General features: G+C 33.5%; 1 protein-coding gene across 1 annotated transcript in view; it reads right to left on the bottom strand.

Annotated features, from left to right (window-relative positions):
* Window positions 1-20,773, bottom strand: part of LOC138707473 (metabotropic glutamate receptor 8-like) — a 244,339-nt gene that overhangs the window by 19,799 nt on the left and 203,767 nt on the right. The window contains exons 3-5 of the mRNA XM_069836955.1: window positions 6,517-6,618; window positions 4,101-4,247; window positions 1,755-1,859 (exon numbers count right to left, since the gene is read on the bottom strand). Coding sequence (XP_069693056.1) covers window positions 1,755-1,859; window positions 4,101-4,247; window positions 6,517-6,604 — 340 coding nt within the window. The 5' untranslated portion in view covers window positions 6,605-6,618. The remainder of the gene's footprint in view (window positions 1-1,754; window positions 1,860-4,100; window positions 4,248-6,516; window positions 6,619-20,773) is intronic.

The following is a 20,773-nucleotide window of genomic DNA, read 5'->3' as shown; positions in this document are numbered from 1 at the left end:
ATTTTCTCCTAACATATTCACGTCATCCACATACACAAGAAGCTGATGTAACCCATTCAATTCCAAACCCTCTGTGTTATCCTGAACGTTCCTAATGGCATATTCTAGAGCGAAGTTAAAAAGTAGAGGTGACAATGCATCTCCCTGTTTTAGCCCGCAGTGAATTGGAAAAGCATCAGATAGAAACTGGCCTAAACGGACTCTGCTGTAAGTTTCACTAAGACACATTTTAATTAATCGAACTAATCATAGAATAATGAATCTGCAACATTTTTAATTGGAAAGTATGGATGGCATGGAATTTCGTCAGTATTTATATTTAATCCAACTGGATTATTTGATCCTGTCTGTGACAATGACTGCTGGAATTCCTTATTAACAATATGTACAACGAAATCATAAACTTGTCATCATATCCCACTTCACTCTGCAATTCTGTTAATAGATATTTGGTAAGAAAAGTGAATCATGTTACTTTAACACTACTTTATCTTTCTTTATATATTTACTAGAACATTTGAAGGATTTCACTCCAGACGTGACTATCTTACAAAATCACAAACATTAAGGTTCTTATTTTAATCTAACCTTATCTTTGTCAACTTTGTGGTAAGCATGACTAATTGTTTGCTTAACTGCTTAAGGCAGCAATTGTGAGATTATGTTTGACGGCATATGGATTTAACCATTCACAGTTGAACATTCATGTGGAGTAGTCATGTCTGGTTTAAAAACCTTAATTTATTCTATGAACTTCGGGCGACATTACGTGTGTTTCTATATGTTCAATGAACTTGCATGTATAATTTGTATTAATATATTCTGCTCTGAAATTTTTGGTGCCGTACACATTTACTCCTTATATTTTTATGTTCAGGGTCACTATAGTGAGTTATCTATAATAAATATCCACTCATTTATATATTATTTTGTGGGTTACTGTGCTTTTCCTACACCAGATGTGACTCCAATGTCTAATATTCCTATGTGCCAATTTTTTTTTATTTTTGTGACATATCATTGAAGTAGAAATATTCAGAGAATCTATTTTTCGCCACTTTACTATTTGGGAATCACTATTAACCAGCACTCCGACATAGTAGGTATATTACACTTACCATCCATCTAAGTGCTTTTCCAACATACACTAGTTGACTATACTAAGGTTTGCTGAGTATCCAGATTTCGAGCAGGGAACCCCACTCATCCCTAGTCCAGGCTTTCTGTACATCGTTAGAGATCAGAGAATGCTATGGAATGATAATGGAATGGGAATAAGATGAAATAATATTGATGCCTAACGTGGGGAAAGGAAAGAACCCCGAGAAGAACCTCAACTGTGATTACTTAATGTCATTGGTTATGAATAAAAAAATTCTCAGGCCCGACCAGGACTTGAAGCCCAAAAATGTTGCCTCACAGTGAACACTGTAACAGTCTTAAGTCATAAAATTCATAAATATCTGATATTTATCTTTCCTCTCTCTTTATAATTTGCGTTAACTATTAAGTAATTAATGTTGATTGAAACTGACAATTTGTAAATAGCCAGTGCCTTGAGCAGTAACTTTACCATTATTATAGAATGCAAATAATATAGATCGGTATTTATTTTGATACTATATGAAAATAAAACAAAATTACATATGGTATACATTTTCGTAAATAATAGTGTCTTCAAAAATATAGTACAAGTAATTAAACACATTTCTTGTTTTCAGTTAATATTGAAACCAATATTAAATTTAAGTTACCCAAGAGAGGAAGTTTTCCTCTAGGTTCCAGTGCATTCTTCACAGCAAAAAAGACATCTCTCATAGCGACATCTCTCATACCACAGGTGTCAAACAGCTCAATTCCTGGAAGAAATGTTACAAAATCTGTCATTAAAAATTTTACAAAACCACCGTGTTTAGCCATTGTAACTTAAATATAACAATTTAATTGACAGAAATTCAAGTTTTACCATTTCCTATTTTTTAACTGTTTATTCTGTTTCATCGATCCATTACTCGCTATTTCATTTTCATATAGTGTAAACTCTTATATGGTAAGTCTGTTCTCATAATTAATATGCTTACATTCTCAGATTGTGAACATAAATGTTAATAAATATAATAATATATGTATGAACAGAAACTTCCTCGCTTACATGCTACCAATTAATAGTAATTGCAGGATTAATAATAATAATAATAATAATAATAATAATAATAATAATAATAATAATAATAATAATGATTTATTTTAACTGGCAGAGTTAAGGCCGTAAGGCCTTCTCTTCCACTCAACCAGCAAAAAGTGTATATACATATGCATGAACTTACAAAAAATTCAACAATTTGATTAAGTGAGAGTTACATGTATACAAGAGTTATATACGAATTAAACAACAAAATACTATGAACTATTAATTAAACACTGAAATAAACTGTGTAGCAGAATTAAGCTAAAATACATAGAATGTTAATATATTTCAAATAATATTAGATAATAGAAAGAGATTATTATGAGACAATTTTGAAAATACAGCACTATCAGGATGAAGTCTAAAGAATGAAGTAACAATGTAGTCAGTGATAGTTTAAATCGGTAAGATTGGAGTGAAATGCTAATAAGGTTATCTTTTAAGCTGTTTTTAAAGGTGTTTATTGTCTTGCAGCCCCTAATACTTTGTGGCAAGGAATTCCATTGACGCGAGGTGGATACTGTAAAAGATGATGAATAACAAGATGTTCTATGAAGAGGTATACTTAGCGTGCCACAGATAAGTGATCTGGTATTTTCGTCGTGGTTAGAGTATAGATAGGAGATTACTCTCCAAAGTAAAGCCAAATTCTACAAAATCTTAATTCGGACAGTACTAGTATATACCATGGAAAATGGGACATCCCATATTTGAAACTGTAAAAGCTTATCTCTTATTGACCCCATACGGGACGTCCAAAATCCTATATTTAAACACTAGTAGGCCTAAAAGAATGGATTTTTACAGCAATGCTGTGTTTATCTCAGGTTTGAATGCCTATGTGGAAAGGCTATTTTCTGTTATGAAAAAATAAATGGAGGGATGAAATGAAGAAATATCACAAAATTTGAGGTCTAAGTTACCTTAAATTGTAATCATAATTATCATTCATTTTTGGAAGCAATTAAGATATATTAAACCTTTCTAGCTAATTCTAAAAACGAAACAATTTATCAATAGTCATAATATACTTTGTACTATACAGTATAAAGTGATAAATTCAGATTATAAAAATGTATATTTTCCACTAGAACTTTAAATCGGTTTTTTAATATAAGACCCAAGTAATAAAATTACAATAAAATAAACTGCTGGTATTTTTTAGATACGTGAAGAACTATGACAATAATATGACATAGTGTGCATATGGGAATCTCTCAAATTATACATATTCTCCTTGTGATAAACATCGAACCTGACGATGTCATATCCAGGCCTTGTACACTGGTTTCTGACAAATAAATATTATTATTATTATTATTATTATTATTATTATTACTACTACTACTACTATTACTATTACTATTATTATTATTACTATTACTATTATTATTATTACTATTACTATTATTATTATTATCACATCTGAAGGCTCGACCTCATCCTGTCCCTTACCGGTATTCTGAAAACCTATAACTCCATGCTGTTACAATATATTTTTCACGCCAGATCTGGGTTTAAATTCAGTCCAAGTCACCTGTAATTTAGTGGAGAAGGCATGATTTTCGCAAAGTACTTCAGTTTTTCCTGTAAAATTTCATCATTGTATTCATTGAAAAAAAAAATAGTAACAGAAGCCTTATTGTCACTGTGACGAGTTCAAAGAGCTGCAATCAATACCAGTACCAAATAATAGACTAAACAAATAAAAGGGTGTTAGAATGAATTAGTCAGAATTCTGTAGAGTCTATGACAACAGAAATTTCAGTTTCTGCTAACATAGGTAAAATTCACTAGATTTATCGAATGTCAATGAAATGAGAATTACTAATCTGTAATCTCATATAAGTAAAGTTTTTTCGTAAGAATTTTACTTAAACATTAACTCTTCTATGTTCATTTCGTTACTCACCGATCTTAATTCCTTGAGATACAGATTGATTATTGATAACGTCTGCAGCCCATCTGGCAGCAAGAACATGTTGTACAGCTTGGAGATTTAATGCTCCACACAAAGGCAAATCTCCAGAGCCAGGAACGTGTAGATCAATTAGTACTCCTGTAAGAATACATAAGATAAATACAGTTACAGATTCAGAATGTGTTCTTACTTAAATTTAAGAGAACTGTGATAATAAACAGCAATGACATCTATTCCTGGTGACAAATAATAGAAGTTAATATATTGTTACTATACTGGATAAATTTCTATTGCCATAATTACTAACATAAATATAGTGAGATATGTATGAACAAAAGGATAAATATTTCATTAAAAATTACCTGGGTAGTATATGATTGTTGATTTTGTGTTCATGAATTGTTATGGTGTTACAATTTCTTTCACTTATAAGTAGTTCAAAAACCATCATAGTAGCAGTAATAATAATAATAATAATAATAATAATAATAATATTATTATTATTATTATTATTATTATTATTATTATTATTATGTCTCGTGACAAGAATATTGTACGAAATGGAAATATAAAAATTGGAGATTTATCCTTCGAAGGGGTGGAAAAATTCAAATATCTTGGAGCAACAGTAACAAATATAAATGACACTCGGGAGGAAATTAAACGCAGAATGAATATGGGAAATGCGTGTTATTATTCGGTTGAGAAGCTCTTATCATCCAGTCTGCTGTCCAAAAATCTGAAAGTTAGAATTTATAAAACAGTTATATTACCGGTTGTTCTGTATGGTTGTGAAACTTGGACTCTCACTCTGAGAGAGGAACATAGGTTAAGGGTGTTTGAGAACAAGGTGCTTAGGAAAATATTTGGGGCTAAGCGGGATGAAGTTACAGGAGAATGGAGAAAGTTACACAACGCAGAACTGCACGCATTGTATTCTTCACCTGACATAATTAGGAACATTAAATCCAGACGTTTGAGATGGGCAGGGCATGTAGCACGTATGGGCGAATCCAGAAATGCATATAGAGTGTTAGTTGGGAGACCGGAGGGAAAAAGACCTTTAGGGAGGCCGAGACGTAGATGGGAGGATAATATTAAAATGGATTTGAGGGAGGTGGGATATGATGATAGAGACTGGATTAATCTTGCACAGGATAGGGACCGATGGCGGGCTTATGTGAGGGCGGCAATGAACCTTCAGGTTCCTTAAAAGCCATTTGTAAGTATTATTATTATTATTATTATTATTATTATTATTATTATTAGCCAAATTAATGTATATTGAAAGATAAGTTTCTCTCAACAAATAATGTTCAAATTAATGGAACAGCCCTGTAATTGTAATTTTATATGGTATAATTCACAATGAAAGCACTATAATAATTATGATTCTATAATCCTCATAAATGTTTCCTTATTGGAGAGATTTCAAGGTGTAGTGGATTGTTCCTCATTCTTCTTTTGTTTGTTTCGAACATGGTAATGAGTACCGGTAATACATGATTTCTATTAATTTATTCCTGCAATGTACTATAAACGCTGGATTAAGTCCATGGAACATGTTAGTATATTTTGTAAAGTTTAAAGTCTCGATGTTGTAATTGGCTGTATAGAAATATACGAGTGAGATGTAAAATAGAATATATTTATTTCTGGTATTTGGAAGAGTAAATTATTTTGACCGCCAATTTCATTCATTTTTGTGTCAAATGTCAGTCTTCTTGAGAAGAAGAGGGAGCAAACTCTTTTTATTTTCTGTAAGTTTTTCTACAGATAAGATTATACTTACAAACTCGAAACAGAAATACACGCATGTGCTTGGAAGAAGTGTAGATCAGTAGCTTTGATAACCAGTATCTATGCTAGTTTTACAATATGGCCATGGCTGATTTAAATAAAATTAAGGTTAAGTTGTTGCAATATTATGAAATAATATAAAAAATCTGTAGACCAATAAAAAAGTCTTTTCTTTCAAGTTCATTTATCATTATAATAGTAAGATGTTCAGCGAAAACCAGGATTCCATTACTATCAGTGTACAGAAAAACTTGTGACGTATAACTTACGTAATTGAGCCTTCAATTATTTACATTATTGAATCCACAAAACCTTGCAAGCAGGAGAGAGAGTGAATTCTGAGAATGTATGCACGGGATGGTCAGAAAGTTTGATTCTGTGGTTAGCATTGTTAAGCTTTTCCTAATCATGCAAAATTAATTTGACTTCGTTTCTTTTATATCAGACACCGATACTAGTGAGGTTTGGTTTCGTCTATGTTTTGTAAAATATTATGAGTAAAGGTTTTGATCTTTAAATTATAAAATATCAAGTCCATTGTTGAGTAAAGTAAGATACATTCATATTAATAAATGTGCAGAGTAATTTGACGTTTCGAATGCCTTACCTACTGATGCTTTGTCATATGTAGTGCAGGTGACTGACCGTGAGAGTACTGTCACGAGAACAGCAAATAATCCAAGGCGACTGTTCATTTTGTTCGTCCCACCTGCAACAAAGATGTAATATCACATTACACAATAGGCCTATTATCAAATGATAGAATATAATATTTACAAAAGGGAACTTAATAATGGTAATTAATTGTAGATTAAGGCTAAAGTGATTGATTCTGTATTTTGATGCACAAGGTGAAGAGTTCAATAGCTGACATTTCACTAGTTTTTTTTATTAAATAAGGTGTGAAATGATGATAGTTTATAAATAATTGATTAGATGGCGATCTTACTTGTGTTAATTGTGTAAGCATGTGCGGCTTACAGCTGTTTCGGTGCTTCTTCGCACCATCCTCAGAGTAGGCTCTGAGGATGGTGTGAAGAAGCACCGAAACAGCTGTAAGCCGCACATGCTTACACAATTAACACGAGTAAGATCGCCATCTAATCAATTATTTGTATTCAAGTGTTAAAAATGGTGTACAAAAGATTCATGTGATAGTTCGTTAATGGACTCTAGCACCACAATATTGTCACATCTTCGCTGTTGTTTCTTATCTGGTTTCAGAAGATTAGACACTATGTTGTTACTCTTTCCACCTTCAGTAAAACTGTAGGCCTACAGTGATACTGATGTAAAGATAATTTTATTCCAAATTTATATAGTATCATCATTTACATCTTTTAAAAATCAAATACTGTGAATGTAGTTAAATGAAGTTCAAGCTGCTCTTTTTCTGTTACAAGTGATTTTGAAATTATTTTGAGGTTAAAATTGGGGCTCTGAATTAGGGAGAAAATAATGGTGGATAATTCAATGTTTGGATATAGTCATTTATAATGACTCCTAGATCTAACATTTTGTTTATCTGAAGGCGAAGTTACAGTAAGCCATCGAAACGTTGTGAGAGTATTCACCAGCAATGGAAAAAGTCCTAGTTACATATCTTCTAAATTTGGGTTGTCTGACATTTGGGTAATGTTAGATTTACGGGATAAAATAACAAACGCATTTATCTTAAGATTGCAAATCTACAACTTCTGTTTAGCGCTACTGAGCTCCAAGACGTGGGTTTGTTTCCTTTTGGTTTATTTGCGTTGGATTTTTCGAGGTTTTCCCCAACTGTAAGGCGAATGTCAAGTAATCACATGACGAATCCTCGGAATCATCTCATTAAAGTATAATTTCATTTTATTTCTTTTGACGCTAGATAACCATGCAAATACAGAATCGTTAAATATCTTACTTAGAAACGTAACGTGCAATGCTGCTGTGGTTATAGCTTTCTATTTAAGAGTAGTAAATACGGAAACAAGAACTGACACATTTTTATGCTCGACCATGCCGAAATGTAGTAATTATACACCTGGTAGCAGACCTTTAATGCATGTCATTAAAGTACACCTACTCATTAAAGGTCAGGTCTTTCAGCCAATGACGACTCAGGTTACAACTGTTCAGCCAATGACAGGTCAGCTTTCTACCGTTATAAAACCGCAAGTATCGATTATTCTCGGATATGCAATCGAAAGAGAATTAGCGAAAAGTCACGGAGGCTGGAAATCCAATACTGTCGCAGAAGGTTATGTTCTGTTATTATAATAATTAGCGTTAATTGTAAATAATATTCAAATAAATTCAATTTGTCATCTCGTTTTTCAATGTCTAATTTAATTTCAATGTTATCTCTGTAGGTTCTTATGGCCTAGCAAGGTCAATGTGGACATCTGTTCCTCGGAAAAAATCAATACTTAAATGTCTGCGCACATCTCACAACATACGGGACATTGCTCAAGGTCAGATACAAATAAAATTAATAATATCAAGTTAGAAATATGGTCGAGCATAAAAAGTCGTATGAAACTCGCCTATAATGGTAATTAAGAAGCTCGTATGAAAATTATGAAACTCGCTTGCGCTCGTTTCATAAATATCCATACTCACTTCTTAATTACATTCATTATAGGCTCGTTGCATAATGTACTATTAAGTCAGTGCAAATTTTTATGTTTGGCACAGGTACTTTGAGACATGATTTCGTTCAGCGTTTGTCTATCCACCATGAAAACAAGAAAACATTGAAAATACTACATGCGCACAATAAGCCTCAGGCTGCAGTGCAAGGCTTCTGGTTCCTCCTCCTTACAAGAGAAAAAAAAACTGTATACTGAAATTTTCCATTCCCCGTTGCGGTGTCTTGCGGGTTGTATTTCATATGACGCCATCTTTGCCGACCACTGTACTACAATGTGATGAACCCAGTAGGCCGAAATAAATCAAAATAAGAAATATATTTGCATATTTTGAGATATTGCTGAATATATGTAATGAGTAGTGTCAGGTATTGGATACAGTTGCTGTAAGCCGTTGCTGTAGCTACTGGTCCAAATGTAAATTTTGACAAAATATTTTACAATTTTTTATTCCTTAATTAGTACGCAAGTTTTAGTCCATATCGTATCTTGGCAGGAAGACTGTAACAACTCAAAAACTCTAGTTTCGAGAAAACACGCTTCAAAGTTTGATTCCAGTTATAAAACTGCATATAAATCATAGAAGGAAATGTGTTCTATGGCGGGAAAAAAATACAAACATAAAATAAAACTCAATTTATGACGACAGACAACAGTATTAGCTTCAATAATACATGAAAGCTTCAAAATGGTATTTTGAGTTCTTACAGTCTACTTGCCAAGTTGCGATATAATGAATGCAGTAAATAAATAAAAATAACTAATACATTTGCCTATTTTGAGATAATGCCGAAGTTAATGAGTAGTATCAGGTATTGGATACAGTTGCTGTTAGCCATTAGATTGCCATTTTCAGCTGCTGGTGCAAATGTAAATATTTACAAAATATAATATATAATTTTTCCGAGGTAACTTTAGTACAGAGCTGGGCACCAAGAGCGATTTCTACTCCCTCACAGGAGCCATGTGACTTCTCTTCAATCCCTTTCTTTCCCGCCGAACACCGCGCAGTGTTCATGCCGTAACGGATGAATATTAAGCGTCCCCGTTTAGAGTTTGTATTCGCTCTCGGTGCCCAGCCCTGCTGTAGTAGATCTGAGGGACAAACCAATTTCTTGTTAGATTTAGAAATATCGATTAAGAATAGTTGATGAAAACCGCTTCTAGGGTGTTGGCTAACAGTAAATTAATGAGGTTTTTACCTTAGGCCTACTCCTGTTTAAAAAGCCCACCTACAGCTGTTAGTTGAATGTTATTAGATATGGATAGACAACGCAACTGTGAGACAAGTTCTTTGGTTTCCCCAGATATTCTTCGTTCGTAACTTCTTCATTATCACCACTTGATCATGATATTTATTCTGGACTCTATGGTTGAAAAGAGTCCTTAAATAAACTTCACTCACTCCACTCACTCACTCACTCACTCACTCACTCACTCACTCACTCACTCATTCACTCACTCACTCACTCACTCATTCACTCACTCACTCACTCACTCACTCACTCACTCACTCACTCACTCACTCTCACTGTGCTTCTTGATTTACAGTAATTGGTCTTTTGAAATGGCTGATTGTTTCATTAGAAATGCCGAGCACGTGATAACGGAGTGTTTCTTGACATATCTCGTCTTATTAATGGTAATTTAACCTCATACTACTGTACTACGTCAGTAGGGTCAATAAAAGATTGTGGATCAGTGAGCTTCTTTTAATCTACATATTCCCACTCTTTTCTATCAAAGAACTTCGTAATAGTTGCCGTGGTCACATCTTTGAGTTGAAAACAGAATAACGATGGGCCAGATTACAGAATTTTTCCTATTTAATATTTATTGAGGAAGCAATTTATGTAGAATATCTACGATTTTACTTCATTCAGTGGAAACCGAAGTTGGGATTTTTTTCTATCTAAGAGATCATCATCCTCGGTTACGTACAGTAGGCCTACATACAATGAAAAAAAGAAACAAAATAAAGTTACCCACAAAAATAAAGAAGTGAAAAAATAAAAGTTAAGATATTAGACAAAATGAAAGTTACAAGAAATAAAACAAAAATATGTTGAAGTAATGTAGCAAGAAATAAAGTAGAAAAATATTAGGATACGTAAAATAGATAATAGTTAAAATAAATTAAATAACATAAAATTAAAAAAAATGAAACAAATTAAAATTTATACAAAATAAAACATAATTATTGCAAGAAATTAAACAAAATAAATGTTACTAGAAATACAACTGATATTGCGGAAAGTAAAGTATTGCGACGTAGAAAAAATATACATAATTTAGTAATGTAATTATTATTTATCCTCCAGAGTCCTGAGAGTAGACTATAGTATACTATACTTCATACATGATTAAGATATAAGATGTGTAGAGACCTGAAGTATAGTATAATATACTTGTATTTGTGCCTTAACTGTGAGTTGCAGAATTTTTTCAGTATTTTTCCTCATGTCAGTGACTTTTTTGAAGTGTAGAATTATATTGGACTTTAAAAACAAAATAAATGTTTCAGGACTCAGGAGGTTATACATAAATATCATATTAGCTGGAAAATAAATGATTGTGTGGAAGTTAATGATGTTGACCTTTTCATGTTTATTTTTTTTTTTTTTTGTCTGTTTACGAGCTCGGTAAGTGTAATATTAAGTTCTGTCTGTTTTTTTCTCTCACTAAAATATCTCCGTTTGTTTTTAAATGTAGAGGCTAAAATTTCTGAGATCTAAGTTTGTATTAATTGGGAATGTTTAAAATTACAGAAGATCCAGTTCCTCACATCTCCCTGTTCGGTGAGACTTGAACGAGGAAGAAAATGACCGATTCAGAGTCAAGGTATGAAGTAAATTTAAATTATATTTTTATTTTAATAATATAGGAATGTCTTATTTATTAATTGTAGTTACGGAAAATTATTGATGAATATTTCGGCTTAATATATATTACTCAAAAATAAAATTACTGCCGTTAAAGGAATTTTAATGTTCTCACTAAAACATTTACATCTCAGGCGGATATAATTTTGAAAATATTTACGTGTTGAATATCACATTTTACGAGAACTAGGAAACGAGAATAAGGTGCGATGTTTGCAAGAAAGATAATACAGTGGACCAGTGAGATGCTCGACACTACACCTGTTGATGTAGTTTGACCTATAGAACTTTGAAAACCGGTTAATTTATTTGAATCCCTAGCGAGGGCAATGACTATTACGAGCACAAAGTAGCATTATGGGAGCCCTCATTCTTCCTAGCACGGCACGTACAAACGTATCCATAGTTCCCGAGTCTCCCACTCATCGGCCGCTGTAATTCCATTAGTTGTTACGGGTTGATACAGAAATTGTACAACAGAGATTCACAGGGAGAACAATACAGAGTTAAGGCGCGTCCAACACCGGAAGTAATAAAGCATTATTAATCAACAATGTTAACGTTAACAATCGTTAATAGTGTTTATTAACATCGCATAGCTACATCATTTCGAATTTCTGTCCACACCAAAGCAAAGTATTAGAGAAATGCGTAACATCGATCTACGGAAGAATGAAATATTAAAGATGACACTTTTATTATTCTCTGCAACACTACACATAAAAACTTGTGTCATATTTCATAGTATTTCGGTACATTTCTCTCGTATTGAGAATTAATATTAGGCCTATTGCTTATAGTTTATTAGGTAAGGTAATAACTGCCTCCCATTGGAGGTAGCCCAGAAGGACTCAGTATACTCTCCTACATGAATTTTGCAATATTAAATGTTTACATAAATTTTGTAGAAAGAAAATTAAAATAAACATATATGAATAGAAAGTGAATAAAAAAAAATTAAACAGAGTGAATATGATGACTCAGAATTTGGCAAGAGCGTTTCAAAACTGAAGTTATGATGTCAGCAGTAAGTGTCTGTGGTAGTTCAAAAGTCTTCCTGAAGCGTCCAAAGAACTTGGGAATCACACCACGAGCTCCAATAAGAAGACCAATCACCTCAATGTCTTCAAGCTGGTATTTTGCTTTGAAGTAATCAGCTGTTGGCAGATAAATGTTGATCTTTTCTTGATTGACATCCTCCGGCTGGCTACTCCCCGTTTCAATCCTTATGGTAGGATCAATTATATATCCTTTCTTGGTAGTCTGGGAATACGCTATGATGTCAATACGTCTAGAGGAGCCATTAGTAGCAAGGCAAAAAACTTCCTCTTCTACTGTCCAAGACTTTTTTTCTTAAAGCAGTTGCAATTAAGGATCGAACATGATGGTGTCTGGCATTTGTACTAGCTTATTTTTCGCTAAATATGCATGGATGAAATCATCTACTATTCACCTAAATAAGGAGGTGAACGTTTCGTTTTCTAGATTGTAGGCAAAAAGATATTATTTATAATCCGAAAATATACAGGGTGAATCATAAGTAATGTCATTAATTTCAGGTTGTTATTCTTCGTGATATCTATATTTTTTATTTTATTCAATTCTTAATTTTCATTCTTTTCTGTACAGAAATGTATAAATGTTAGACTTATTATCAGCTCTAGAAATCGTTAAAAATATATAAACATGCAATATTGAAACAAAATGCCACGCCCTCCTTTCAGTGAAATCAGTTTTTTTTTTGTCTACAATTTTGTAGGCGTAAAAAATTCGAAACAGAATTTTTAAGGCAGAATTATCAGTGTCCAGCATGGAGCAAGAAGCCGGAAAACGAAGAAGTAAATAAATAAACATAAGGATAATGAGAAAGGTCAGAATTATGGTTATGGAGAACGTTAGGACATATCAGTCTAAACAGTCTCTGAATTTTTAATTGCAGATTTCTACATTATGAATTTGTCATTATTAAGGTACACATTACTCTGAAACTATACTTGCCTTACTTATGGCTTTTAAGGAACCCGGAGGTTCATTGCCGCCCTCACACAAGCTCGCCATTGGTTACTATAGCCTACTTGCCTAAGAGATCAAATTATATATATATATTGTATTGAATAATATAGACGAGGAATTATTGTGATATTGCAAGTTTTATTAGTGGTATGAATAGGAATGAATTTTTTATATTATTTTTCTCTCTATAGGCCTACATAAATTTGAAATGCTCATATAGGCCTACATAAAAGTTTTAGCATAATTCAAGCATTCTTCATTTGTTACCAGTATATAAGTACTAATTTACAGAATTAAAAACAAAAAAACAAATGTACTTCGCGCCCTAGACCAGAAATTGTACATTCAGAAAGTAGCAAATTTAAACTCAAATTTGAACAAATTGCATCATATTTCGTGTAATTTAGGAACAACATTTTCTACTCTTAGATAAGACATTGAAAAATCAATGTCCTAAATTGTATCAAGGTTTTTATGAAATTGTCGTAGTAGTGAATTTTTAAACGCTATAATATATCAATTCCCATGATTCTAAATAATATGAAGAGAATAATGAAAAATATAATATATATGATTGTAGCTGTGGTAAAAAGTAAAAAGTAAATAGGATAAAAGTGATTTTATTAATATATTACATTTCGATAACTGTTCATGTATAGGAGTTGGTAACAAAGATAAAGGATAATTTCCAGTATGAACGCACTTTTGTAATATTCTGAGAAGCGACATTAATTTCCGAGGTCGAGTATTCAGAAGCGATTTCGTAGCAAGGCTAATGTCTTGTGGTGTATCACGACGCAATTCCTCCATAATGATTCCTGCTCGCAGTCTCTCTTACTGTAGCGCTTTGGTCCATTAAGCGCAATTAAATCATAAATGGAGGCACATAAAGCAAACATTAATCCATTCACGGGATTACACTCGACGATATTGTGTTGGCCGAGATTATATCAGCATCGCCAGTATGCAGGAATTTTGTTCCGCAGGAGTTCCTTTACATGCCAGTAAATCTGCTGACATAAGCCTGTCGCATTTAAGCACACTTAAATACCATCGACCTGGGCCGGGATCGAACCCACAACCTCGGGTACGGAAGGCCATTACTATACCAATTGCGCCACCCAGAGCGACTGAAGAAATAAATAGATGAATAGAAAGAAAGAAAGAGAGAGAGAGAGAGAGAGAGGAAGAAAGAAAGAAATAAATAAATAAAGAAAGAAAATAAATAAATAGATTAAATAAATAAATAAATAGATAAAATAAATAGATAAAATAAATAAATAAATAAATAAATAAATAAATAAATAAATAAATAAATAAATAAATAAATAAAGTGATAAAGAAAGAAATAACGAAATAAATTATATTAAATTAAATTAATAATAGCATGATAATCGGAGACATCGTTTACCAAATGGTTAGTTCATACTGTATTTTTCAAGTTAGATATGAAGTTCAGTGTGAGTTATAGTGGGATTCGTTGTAGACAAAAGCGATGTTCCTAGAGTTTTTCTTGTGTTGCATCCAATTTATCTGATATGATTTCACATTTCTCCAATCATTAGGAGACTGAAGTCGCAGCGTCACTGTAATTATCTACAACTTGTGACTGTATCGAAGGGTGTAAAGGTAAACAGTAAGCTCAATATTTACCTTTGGAAGAGGGGTGCTAATGGACCTGTTGACCAGAAACCATAATAGGAATCTTCCCTTTAATATCATATTACACCAAAAGCAGCTCAAAATGTCAGTGAACTAGCTTAAAGCGATTTATTAGATTGACACTTTTACGTGAGTAAACAGCGACGACGGGTGGTTTGGAGAAAAGACTGGCGAAATATACTGCAGAATAACATGTTGTGGAACTTAGATTACAATCATCTCTGCTAATCGTAAACTACGGTTTCGTCATAATCTTTGCGTAGAGGTCTGATGTAAAAGCAAACTCATAGAAACACACTTGGCTATTATAACTTCTTCAGTTGTTTATTTTTACACCTGTTCCACACCAATAATTTGCATGGCACCTACTGCATCTCCCATACAGTTTCTGTCAATCGAAGCATTAATGTCACGGACTGCAGAGTTGCGTGTGTTTACTTTCTACAGTTCCTGAAAATATCTCTTACTATTTAAGTTGCGATTAAATGAGATAATTAATAAACCATTTTTAACAAAAATTTACGTTTGGCTGTAAAGGAAATTGTTATATCTGGTTGAAACATTTACATAACTTCGGAAATGTTTGGAATTAAAAGGGATGGATTTATTCGAGGTTCAAGAAATAAACCGCTAATGTTTTTTTACACTTCAATGCCGATTTTTTTGTAAATCGAAAAATAATATTAGGAAAAATCTAACAAAAGAGTATCTATTTTCAGTAAATGAAATATTATTTACTTATAGGTCTATTTACTTAAACTATTAAACTATTGTATAACTGTTATAAATTGTGGAATTATAGAGAATGACTTTTGTGTGTAATACAGAAAATGGAAATTAATTTTCTAATTTGTGTGCATATTGAATGATAGGGCCTATATATAAAACAGTTCGACAAAATAAACTATAAGCGGTAATATCATTCAAAACATGATAAAAGAAAAGAACTGAATTGAGGGTGTTAGAAGCAAAGAGATAGGTACAAGTGACATTTCTAAGAACATGAGTTAAATGCATCCAGGGAAAACTAAAGCATCTAAAATATTAGTGGCAAAGGAATGTATCTTTTAACCACATAACGCACTAAAATTGAAATAAAAATTTAAGGGAATTTACGAAAGCTTAAATACTTTCAACCACATTTTCTAACAAATAACTTAAGTTCACTTACACCTCTTTGCTTCTGACACCCTCAATTGTGACTAAAAGTAAACGTCATATAAGAAACTATGTGTCACTCGTGTTTATATGAGTATGCTCGAACAGCAATTTGTTTACCTTCCGACAAGTGCTCAAACTCAACTCCTTGCTAAAGGAGCAAGCCTTGCTGTGCGTAATTTGTGCTTGTTCTTTGCTTGTGTTTAGCTTTGCTTGTTTTGTGTGTTGTTTACAGGTGAAGTTACCTCAATTTTCAAAACAATGATAGAAAAGCTTAAGAAATTCGACACGCTATTTTTTAATTAAAACATCAGGTACAATTATTCAGTGTTCGTGTGTGTTTTAATGGGTTGTAGAATAATTCATCTGTAGTTTTTAAGATAAATTGTGAATGAGTTTCTGGATGAGATAGCCGTAGAACTTCTTGCGTCAGAAAGCAAAAGGAAGTAAGGGTCTAAACATGGATTTTTAGGTTATGGTTCATTCATATATAGGATTTTATGCTTGTTTTGGTATTGGTATTCCCGAATTGCAGGGATGCATAGTTGCATGCATGTTTTCGATATTCAAAGGAAGTAATTCATGAAGCTTTGTGCAAACTGAAACATTCATCCCATCATATCTGAAAATGGAGAACTTGGATTTACTTCCTTCGGCCTTCTGAGGTAGCCTAGTTGATTTAGTACGAACTTTAATGATAACCGATTTCTAAATAAACGGATTGGTCGTGGAGAATCCATTAAGCTCTCCGGACCTCAGCACGCTTATTCTGTACTCGGGGAACCATCTTAAATCCATTCTTTACTGAGAAAAAAAATGAATGTGTTGACAACAAATTGACCAACTCGCCTGGCTGAGAACTCGAGAAGAATTATTCCAAATTGAGCAGCGTTTTGAACGAATTCTATAGGAAGTTAGAATTTTTGGACCAATGAAGTAGCCGAGAAGTAGTTGGAGTTGAATCGAGGTGGTAAAATGCACGTTTTGAATATTTCATTTAGAAGGAAGCATATCGTCGCTGAGTTAAGAAACAATTGCAACTTTCAATCACAGCGGGTTCGGTATAAGGAGAGGGTAGAGATTAACGACAATTGCAGTAAATCGTGGATTAAAGAGTAAAGTGTTTTATTGTGAATATATAAGTAATAATATCGAGCATACCAACAATTTACCGCGAATTTTCGCGGAATAAGTGTTTTCGATGAAATTATCACCTTCATTTCACTTAGACGCTAAATGATCATCGCATTTAATAAAGCATCGTAAAAATCCCAATAAATACATTACATTAAAGTTATTAGAGAGTTTTCGCACCTTCCTGGTACGCTAAACGCTTAACGCTATGTTGACGTCATTGATGAAAGAGCCAATCAGAGCCATTCACCTTACGTTATTTCGATAGTGGATCCGCTATCTCTAGCCGGATAAAGCGTACGTGGACCATAGGCCTAATTCGATCTTGAAACAAGACATATCGTTTGATATTTACCACTGTGGATGGTATTCATCTACTTAGAACAACTAGAGATGGATAAATTATTCAGGCCGAAGTACAAGAAGGCTCAGAAAAGTATTTTTCGTTGAAATTCCAACAGATAAAAAGGTTGATTCGTGACTACTCAGCCAAGCGAAAACGCTCCCTTGTTTAACTCGCCGTAACTCGATAACCAGTGAAGTTTTTGAGTAGCGACTATTTTTAAAGTATTTTCCATTCTTTCTCAACATTTCTCTCGCGTTGACCTCCTAACGTGAAAAATAAAAATGTTTACCGCTTATGAACTTTTGAAGGTGTAAATGTCTATTATGAACAGATCACATCGAAGTTAGTATTTTTTTCTTACTTTTCAAAGACATTTTCATTTCGATTTTTTTCTATGCCTAGTTTAGGCATTGAGCTATAAATAAAAAAAATTACAGCGCGATTGGTTGACTATCATGATAACTGTTAAAGAAGCGGGAAATATCGTATAATGATTCCTTCCGAAGTTTAACGAACGTTAACATACGTCACCAAACGCGTCACTTCTGACGTCAACATAGCGTTAACTGTTTAGCGTACCGGGACAATGCGAAAACTCTCCAATATTTACTATTAACTTAATGTGTTTTTTTTAATGATCGTCTTATATCGCAGATATAATTCAGCTCAGACAACGTAATAAAACACACTGTGTTGTTTACCATGGATTTTACTGTTTGTATCTGAGATCTAATCTTACTCTTTGGAAAAAGCCGTCAACTGAGTGAGGTTCGGGTCAGCTTGTTTCTCACATCTTCGGGGTAATTTTATTGCTCCTTTAACATCTGACTTTCCTGGTATTTGGACTGACCGGATTCCGATCACCTCGAATAAACGGAAATCCACCGTATCAATATTGTATTTACTGTACGGCATGCAATAAAACCACATAATACCTAATCAATAAAAACGAAATATCCCGTTTTCTGTTAGATTTAGATAAGCACTGACCACAACGTTGCAAAATTATGCATTTTTTTTTAGATATTAGTTGCAGACAAGGCAGATATTACGGTAGGTTATTGGAGCTGGAGAGAGATTCCGAGAGAAATAAGATAAAAGTAAGAGTGTCGTGTTAGGATTTCCAACTCCGAAAGAAAATACAATTTGTGCTCAAGTTACTTTAACAGTGCCAAATGGCACTAATTTCCGTTAAAGTTTGAGTAAAATCCGAAGCCCAGTTGGCAGAGCACTGGCTGATTATTACGGTGGATCGGAGTGGGTTCGAATCTTGGTGATGGCGTAATGGTATTTGTAGTAGACAAGGCCAAGATTCCTGAGGATTTTTCTTGAATTTCTTTCGTTTTCTTCTTTCGTTCCACCGTTACTGTCCATTTAAATATGCATTATCACTATTGCAATAGCGTCAACCAAAGCGTGCCGGTGTGATCTATTATTGTGACTTCATTAAACCTTCTGCTTTACGGCACCACATAGGCTAGCTGAGTCAACACAATACACACAAAGAAAGCGGCCGTTCGGACTTCAATATTCTTAAGTAAAGGAGTGGTGAGGCACAATAAGCCCTTTGAGGCTGCGGTGCTAGTCTTCGGGCCCCTTCCCCGTAAAAGGAGGAAATGAAAGTTTTACTGGAAAGAAAATTACTGGTGTGCTGCGCTAGTATTGGAAAGTTTCATTTCTATGTCATTCCAAATATTTTGCTTGAAAAAATAGCGAACTTCCAAGGAAACGTGACGTTATAAGACATGCCTGTCAACGATCAAAACATAAGTAGGTTTCAGTACATTCAACTTGAAAGGAAGATAAAATTATATGCTATACCCAATATAATTGTTTGTCTGCTTGGGCGAATGTGATAAATAGAAGAGGAGGATGAACTGAAATTTGAGGTCACTTTTCATAAAATTAGCAAAAGTCATGCTAATTGCATTACAGTATCGGCCTATAAAATGGTATAAAATTGTTTATGCTCGACCATGCCGAAATGTACTAATTATACATCTGGTAGCAGTCCTTTAATGTATGTCATTAAAGTACACCTACTCATTAAAGTACAGGTCTTCAGCCAATGATAACTCAGCTTGCATGTGTTCAGCCAATGACAAGTCAGCTTTGTACCGTTATAAAACCGCAAGTATCGATTATTCTCGGATATGCAATCGAAAGAGAATTAGCGAAAATTCACGGAGGCTGGAAATCCAATACTGTCGCAGAAGGTTATATTCTGTTACTATAATAATTAGCGTTAATTGTAAATAATATTCAAATAAATTCAATTTGTCATCTCGTTTTTCAATGTCGAATTCAGTAATCAAGGTTATAATATTATAATATTATCAAGTTTAACGGGACTACGTCAAGGTCAATGACATTATTGTTCCTCGGAAAAAATCAATACTTTCGCGTCTGCGCACTTCTCACAATTCACGACCTAGAACAAGGTCACTTCCGATCTTGTCAGTTACAAATAAAATGTATACATCTGAATACCGGTAATTTCAAGTTAGAAATATGGTCGAGCATAAAAAGTCGTATGAAACTCGCCTATAATGGTAATTAAGAAGCTCGTATGAAAATTATGAAACTCGCTTGCGCTCGTTTCATAAATATCCATACTCGATTCTTAATTACTATCATTATAGGCTCGTTGCATAATGTACCATAATTTGACATATTTTTAAATTTAATTTATTGTAACACTATTCCATACATCTTACATTAGCATTGAAGCTTCAAGATATGTGGAACACCTGTTCTATAATTTTTGCCGATATGAGTTGAGGCCGGTGATTCTTCACAGATTACCTGACATTTGCATTATGGCTGGGGAAACCTCGGAAAAACCCAAAGAAGTAATCAACTCAAGCGGGAATTGACCCAAGTTCGAGCGCAGCTCCGGATCAGCAGGAAAGCGAGTCTGCTGACTGAGCTACGCTGGTGGTTCTACAAAAAATAGACATTACTTAGCAAGCAGTTTTAACAGTTGAGCTATACAAAAATATGGAACGAGAAATAAGCAGATTAGGTCTAAATTGGCTA

This window comes from Periplaneta americana, chromosome 10 (genome assembly GCF_040183065.1).
Source record: "Periplaneta americana isolate PAMFEO1 chromosome 10, P.americana_PAMFEO1_priV1, whole genome shotgun sequence".
Lineage (NCBI taxonomy): Eukaryota > Metazoa > Arthropoda > Insecta > Blattodea > Blattidae > Periplaneta > Periplaneta americana.
This window is presented reverse-complemented; position numbering and strand designations above follow the sequence as displayed.